The 7885-nt window shown below is 54.5% G+C and overlaps 1 protein-coding gene across 1 annotated transcript; it reads right to left on the reverse strand.

Moving 5' to 3' along the window:
• Positions 1–3614: 3614 nt before the first annotated feature.
• Positions 3615–7466, reverse strand: OXER1 (oxoeicosanoid receptor 1). The gene has a single exon (XM_023195721.3). It carries the CDS (start codon positions 5417–5419, stop codon positions 4022–4024), a length of 1398 nt encoding a protein of 465 aa, XP_023051489.2. The 5' UTR covers positions 5420–7466; the 3' UTR covers positions 3615–4021.
• Between the last annotated feature and the right edge of the window lie 419 nt (positions 7467–7885).

The following is a 7885-nucleotide window of genomic DNA, read 5'->3' on the forward strand; positions in this document are numbered from 1 at the left end:
TACTTCAAATCTCATTAATTCCTCAACCCATTATAGCACTTTATGGCTTCCATTCTGCCCCCACCCCCATCCACTCACTGAAATTGCTGTCAATAAAGTCACATTTAATGACCTTCTAATTGTTAAATCCAGTGCTATTCTTAAGTCATCCTCTTTGAGCTTTCTTGAGCATTTGAAGCTGTTGTAGCCATATGAATTTTCTTCCTTCGTTAACACTGATCCCTTTATTCTCTACTCAAAGCAATGCTAAGTCACATGCAGATGTCACTCGTAGTCGTTTTTCAGATTTTTTTTTACAATTTCAGATCTAGTAGTAAGTCACCTGTGTGCCCCTTCCCATTTTCCTCCATCTTAGAAGTACTCTCTTTAATTTAGTGTTCATCATCCCATACATGATTTTATATGATTAATGCATATGTATGAATCCATAAATGATAGAGAACATGTTTTGCATATGATTAAATTTCATACAATGACAACCTATCACTTTTTGAAAAGCTTTTAAAAAACAGACCCAGACAGTGCATTGTTAATCCAGGTTGTCCATCCAGTGTTAATTGACCAGACAGTGTCAGACATGGACACTGGTTTTCAGATCAACTCTCTTCAATATGTAATTAGGAAACACTTTTGAAAATGCTCTGTTCCTGCATGATGCTCTGTTCTTGCAGGAGGCACTTTGCAGACTGTCTGGGTATTTTATGTTTGACTTTTACCTTCATAAAAGATGGCTGGATTCTGTTCTTTTTAGTAGGCAATCTCTTTACTTGGGTGAAGATTGCCTTGACTTCTTTTCTTCTGTAGTCCTGTTTTTTTCCTGCTTAAAGGTTTTTTGTTTGTTTGTTTGTTTGTTTTCTGAGCATTTCACTGGGTTTTCCTACATGCTCCCCTTACTTGCAGGGATTTTTTAAAGGATGGTTCTTGATTCTCTTCATTCTCAACAGATGACCACGTTCTTTCCCAGAGCCCTGGTGAGTGGAAGATCCTTGCTCCTATCTCCAGTCCGAAGTGTACTACTGTACATGTTTGCCTGGGTGTCTTCCAAGCCCCTACAACTTGTTTTACCTCCAAACCTGCTCCACTACCTGCGTTCTCAGTGTGTCACCCACACAGCCTCCCCATCTGGACCCTCTGTGGTCTCTGCTGCTGCCTTTCTTCAGGCCTTTGCTTGGAATACAGACATTTCCTACATAGGTCATCTCCCACGTCCCCTACTCTCATGTTATTGCCAAGAGTAACTGACGAAAATGCAAACCAATCATCATCTTCCACTTAACACCCCTCTCCCGCCATACTGTCTGCAGGATCAACCCAGACTCCCGGGCTTGGCACCAGGGCCCTTCTGGGTCTGGTCCTCTCCCTTTCCCGCCTGTCCTCTAGCTCTGTGGTAGGCCTCCTCCTCTCTTGCCTCAGTGATCTCCTCCCCACGCCCCTGCACACTGAGTCTTCTCACAGCTGCATGTCCTGGCCATGCTCTTCCAGAACCAGGGATGCCTTTCTCTTCTCTCCTTCCTCATCCTCTAAGATCCAGCTTATGTGCATCACTTACCTGACAGCCCAGGCAGAGTCAGCTCTTCAGGCCTCTGCTCTCAGGGTGCATCACCACCTAAAAGACCCTGACCTTCCCTGGGTTGCATTGCACTAGTTCCATTTGCAGGTCCATCTCTCCCCGGCTTAGCCTGGGAGGCTTAAGGTGAGAGTACAATTGTCTGCCTTTGTAGCTTAGTGTCTGGCCCATGGCAAGTGCCCAGTAAACACTGGCAAGTTAGTGACTGCTGGCCTGTGACCCAGCCCTGCCTGCTTGCCCATCACCCAGCCCTGCCTGCTTGCCCCCCTGCTTAGGAGTCCCTGGAGGAATGTAATGCATGCCATCTGATCCTCTCTTAGAGTGGCAGTTTATATTACGAGAAAGAAGAGAAAAAATGGTGGAAGACACTGCCCAAAATTCACACTGGATAGTGCAGCCTGTCCCTGAGACCAAAATGCCATTTAGAACCCAGATGTAGGAAATGGGGTCTCAGCCTGTCCCCAGCTCCCGTTATACTATGGGAGTATATAGTATAACGGGTACTATGGGTACTACTCCATCTCTAGGAAACCCTGCACTTAAGCACAGTTTTCTTTCTCTTCCCACTCCTCTTCCTTCTGCCCTCCCTGCTCCACATAATAACTGCCTTCCTCACCAAGTGCTCTGGGCATATAGTTACTCCCATCCCTAGCCCCTGGAGCTGGGCAAGGGCCAGGATCACTATTCCTATTCACAGATGGAGAACTAAGTCCAGAGAAGGGTACAGTGGGCTGCGGCCATGGTTAGGACCAGAAAGTCATATGGTCCTAACCTCCATATGGGGGCAGCCTGAAGCCTGCTTCATGAGGGAGCACCCAGCCCCCTTTACAGAAGGCCTTGCAAAGGATGGAGAGGTAGGGAAGGGTGGCGTGGCCCAACGTCAGCGCGGGAGCAGTCCTCAGGGTCAAGATGGGGGGCAAGGAGAATCCAGGGCAGGTTAGGAGTGCGGGCCTGAACCCTGTGACCAGCATCTACCCAGGAACTCCTCAAGGGCGGCCTCTGCTCCCTCCCTTGATGGGAAAAGACAGGACTGCAGACATGCCTGTGAACCATGGGAGTATCTGCCCATTTCCCTTCCATCAGGTCATGAAGAAGCGAGTGCAGGTGCTGGGGGAGGTGGGAGGACTTGAGGGAGGAGTTGGTAGGAGAAGGGTCCAGGGAAGAGGAGACTGAGGAAATGGCCCGTGGAGCTGCCCTGAGCCCAGGTGGGCACATTCAGAGGCAGAGATGGTACCAGAGGAAAGGTGCCTGGTGTTGAGCTGGCAGCAAGTGTTGGCACCCCAGGTGGGGATCTACCCAAAGGAACCGCTCAGTCCCCACCCCTCCAGGAGTGTGCGGGCCTTTCCTAAAAGACCTGACTCGGGCTGAGGCGACTCATGGAGGGCGTGGAGAAGCCCCTAGGCGTGGCTCCAGGGAGTAAAAGGGAGCAGTAGGAGTTGAGGGGGCAAGAGGGGCCCCATGGGGAGCCGAGAGACAGAAGAACAACCCTGGAGGGGGTCCAGGTGGCACCCCAGTACCTCGGTAGGTTTCTGAGTGCAGCAGGTAGATTTTCGGAACAGGGGAGTGGGCTGGAGATACACAGTGGCGGTCGGGTCCGGTACTCACCTGCCCATCCTTCCCAGGCCCGCCTCCCTCTGCCTGATACTTTTTCTCTGGCTCCCTCCCCAGCATCCACACGGACCCTTGACACCACCCTCCTGGTCTGTGTGCAACACTCCGGGGCTTTCACTTCTATTCCTGACGACTTTAGTAGCTGGGGTGCATCCTGTCCATGATATGTGAGGGTTGGGCTAAGTGGATTAAGGGAACTGGGGAGGGATGTTAGGTCCTCAGCATCAAACTGTACCCGAGGGCCTGAGGCCCTCACCCAGGAAAGCAGTTCTGCTTTTCAGGGCATGCCAGGGCTTCCCAGAAGTTCTGGGTAGGACAGTGCCCCCTGGGACGGGGCTGCGGGATGGCTTCCCCACTCTCTCCCAAGTTGCCCTTCGCCTTGGGACACTCACTTTGACGCCTGCTGACAGTCCCAGGTTAGAATTAAAGACATGTATTTGGTCTTGCAAACAAATATATTTAGAAGGGGAGTTTATTCATATTGGAAGGGACAAACTGGAGAGCACAGAACATGCAGCTGTCCAATTTCTAAGGCGACTCTGCTGTGACAGTGATTGGCCTCTGGCCCCTGCAGCTGCGCAGGCCCCTGTCTGAGCTGGCCTGCCCACAGCCTGGCATCCTGCTCTCCCCTGCATTCTGGGAACGCCATCCTGGACACACTGAGAGGCCTAGGCGGGTTTCTCTGCCTGTCACCCACCTGAGTCCTGCCAGTGCTTTGGCCTGGACCCTGGCCTGCTGCCATCCCTTGTCCAGTTGCTTGAGGCACCGTGTGCTGGCCTTGTCCCTCCAGGCCAGAGTGCGGCAGCCCTTACCCCCACAACACTGCAGTCCTGCAGCTGGCCCTCAGCCCTGGGAGGAGCCTTCCTTTTCCAGAGAGACCTCGGCCTGCACTTTCAGCTTCCCTATGGCCTCCACCTTCCTAGAGGCCTCCCGGTGGCGCCACTGCCTGGAGGGTTGGTAGGAGCTCTCGTCACTCACTGGGCCCTGCCGGCCCCTCGTGAGGCCTAGCAAGGCCCGGCTCTGGTGGAGGAAGTTGGGGCTAGAGAAGCAGTAGAGCACAGGGTCCAGGACGCTGTTGAGGTAGGTGAAGGCCAGGGAGCCATGGAAGAGCTGTGTGCAGAGGTCCAGGGAGCGGCAGGCAGATAGCCAGAAGGCCACCATGGAAGCCATGCCAAAGATGATGCTGGGCAAGAAGCAGATGGTGTAGACGGCCACCACCACGGCCAGCACGCGCATGGCCCTCTGTGGACCTGCCTGCCCGCCCAGGCCACGATTCCGGATGGTGAGCCCAATGCTCACGATGGTGAAGAGGATGAGCGTCAGTGGCAGGAAGAACTCCAGCAGGTACAGCGCCTGGTGCCAGTAGAGTGAGGCCGAGGGCTTCGTGCCCACCCTGTAGCTGAGGCAGGAGGGGCCGGAGAAGGTGCTCAGGAGCAGGTGCCCGTTAAGGAGCAGGATGCCCACCCAGAGTCCCCCGGCCACCCGGGCAGCTGCCCCCACGGAAGCACGGCTCAGCGCGTGGTGGGGCTGCACCACCTTCAGGTAGCGGTTGAGTGCGATGGCTGTGAGGAAGACGACGCTGGCCGTGCGGTTGGTGGACAGCAGGAAAAGGTTGATTTTGCAGGCAGGAGCCCCAAAGCGCCAGATCTCATGGAGGAGGTAGTAGTCCACGCGGAGGGGCAGGTTGCTGATCAGGAGGAAGTCAGCGGCCACCAGGCTGACCAGGAACACCGTGTTGGAGGTCCAGGGCCGCGTGTGGACACAGAAGATGAAGAAGGCCAAGCTGTTCCCCACCAGGCCCAGGACAAACTCCAGGGCCAGGATCGGTGCCAGGAAAGCAGACACCAGCGAGGAAGAGGTGGGGTGGCAGGGCCCTCCAGAGGACCCCCCCACAGTGGTAAAGGCAGAGGGAGCGGAGGAGGGTGGGGGAGGGAAGGAGGGAGGGGGGGCAGAGGAGGAGGGAGAGGGAGAGGGAGAACTCAGGTTATGAAGTTCCATGGGCTGCTTGGGCCAAGGACCTGAGAGAAGGTTCTGGAGTCTTCTACCCCTGCAGGAGTGCCCAGGACAAAGTGGGATGATTGGCTCTATCAGCTGGCCACCACGGTGACACAACATCCGGGCGGTTTCATCAGTATCCTCACAGCCACTGAGAAACACCCTGTGTTCCTGTTTGTAGGCCAAGGGGAACCCTGCAGCCCTCCCTCCTCCCCTCCCCCTCGGGGCACTGAGTGACCACCACATGAGGTCTCTGAGCCCAGCCTGGGAGTTGTGCTGCTGGTAGAGGAAGAAGCAGGGCTCAGCAGGGGGCAAGATGGAAGCCCAGAGAAACCCTGAAGTGGGAGGAAAGTCCAGTCAGGTGAGGTGTGGGAGAGTATTTGCAGCCCTGTGTTCTGTGGCTCTCAGGATCATATAGCCCTCCCTGGACGCCCCCTCCTCCACTACATAGAGAGGCTGGTGGCTGCCTTCCTGCCCCCACCAGCTCTGGCTTCAGGGACTGTGGAGCCAACAGGACATTGTCCCGGGAGAGGTGGGCAGGGAAGACCTCCACCGCCCCACTTCAGTCTTATTTGTGCTCCGCCCACCTGCTGTGTATCTGAAAGCCCACTGCAGTTCAGCTTTCAGTTGCTCCCAGACTCCTGCTGGTTCTGAAGTCTGTGATGGTTCCAAGTCTGGGTACATGGTGAAGTAAGCCCCATAGGGGACGCCCCTGCCACATTTCTACTGCCATGGCATGGGGCCCTGGGGGCATCTCCCGCAAACAGAACAATCTTGATTTCCCCTCTCTGTGCCTCCCCATGGCTCCTTGTCCACCCCTCTCCCTGCCCCCATTAGCATTGACTGTGGAATGGGGAGTGGGAGGCTGGGGCTAGCTCCATACAAGGTACAAGTTCAGCTGTCCCATGGTGAGGTATTCTCACGAGCCCACAGGCTGGTCCCGTGGGTGGAGATGAGGGCTTCAGGCCCCTGATAACCCGGGACAGCAGGGCCAAGGGAGGCAGTGGTTCTAGCCTCCGGGGCCTGACCCCATCACTGCTAACTGGCTGGAGTCAGCAGTCTGCCATGTGTGGCCTGGCCTCTGTGTCTTAGGCACAGTGGCCCCTGGCCTCTCTTGGCTGTCCTGGGCTCCCATTTGGTCGAGGCTGAGGGCAGACATCCCTGGGAGAAGCAGGGTGGTGAGGCCTAGCCTAAGCTTCATATGCAAACAGGCCTGGGTTAGAAACAGAGTTGCCCTACTTCCAAACCTCTCTGAGCCTGATCTGTAAAATCAGGCTCTACCACCTTCTTGGAGAGTTGTGAGGATAAAATGATATCATTTATGTAAAAACTTCTAGGGGATTCCTTGGGACAGAGCAAGTGTTCACAAAAACAGGTCTAATTTTCCTGACTTTCTCTCTAGATTAGGCTTGCCCTGTGTACGACAGTAAACTGTTCTCCTCATGGCTACCTGTATTCTGACCTGGGGCCTCCCTGGAACATTCTGTGTCCTCTTCTCAGGTCCTGCACGGAGCAGTGCATGGCTACAGGCTAGGAATGAGCTGCGCGGAGCCTCTGCCCACACCTATCCTGGACCATTTGTGTTTGGAGGAGCCTGATGGTGTGTTTTCTTTGCTTGTGGGAGAGGAAAGCCCTTAGGGGTGAAGAGGTGGGTGAAGGTCCCGATGTCTCTCAGGGCCAGTAGCCTTTTCAGCCAAGGCAGGTGTTTCTCTGCTCCCAGTGGAGTGTAGGAAGGCAGTGAGCCACTGGGCTGGGGCTGGGGGAGACAGGGCTCAAGTGTTCTTTTCTAGAGGAAGCTTTGAGTCCACACAGGGACCCGTTCTGTCCAGATCTGTCACTCTCATGTGCATGCCCTCATTGATTTCTCACGGAAGTCCCAGGAAACTGAGCTGTGCCCGCTGCAGGTTCCACATTCTTGTCTCTGCCCACTGGTGCCTCTGAGGCCTCCAGCATCCCTAGATGCCCACAATAGGCTCAGGGGGCCCTCTGGAGTCTTTGAACATGGCACCTGTGCATGACAGGGGAGGGCAGGGGGCACAAGGCCAGACGCCCCCACCGACACTGCTGAGCTCTTGGTACAACTACATGCCCCTCTCCAGGCTGCTCACAGTCTTTAGGTATTAACAGTGGTTAGTTCTGGGTGGGGGGTTTTGTGTATTTCTGGGTTTTCTATAGTTAGCACAGATGACTTCTGTTATTGGAAAAAAACTCAACAGATGCTAGTGTTTTAAAGTTATGTAAAAAGACAGCCTGGGCAACATGGTGAAACCCCCATCTCTACAAAAAAGAAAAAGTAAAAAAAATGAGCAGGGTGTGGTGGCGCATGCCTGTAGTCCCAGCTACTCAGAAGGCTGAGGTGGGAGAACCACTTGAGCCAGGAGGGTCAAGGCTGCAGTGAGCTATGATCGCACCACTGCACTCCAGCCTGGGTGACAGAGTGAGATCCTATCTCCAAAAAAAAAAGTAAAAAGAATTAATGAGAACAGAGAAGGAAGTGGGAGAGATGACATTAGCTGTGCTCCCAGGACCGGGCATGGAGCATGCGTGGATCAACTGACACACACAGTGAGGAATGCCCATCCACAAACAGGATGCCCAATAACAGACCCTCCAACACGTCCATGGTCACCTGGTGCCCTGATGCCCCAGACACAGCACGTGGTCCTGGGGGCCACATGGGAACGCCAGTGATGACTGCCTGCAGCAGACCAC

The sequence above is a fragment of the Piliocolobus tephrosceles genome, chromosome 15 (assembly GCF_002776525.5).
Source record: "Piliocolobus tephrosceles isolate RC106 chromosome 15, ASM277652v3, whole genome shotgun sequence".
Taxonomy (NCBI): Eukaryota; Metazoa; Chordata; class Mammalia; order Primates; family Cercopithecidae; genus Piliocolobus; species Piliocolobus tephrosceles.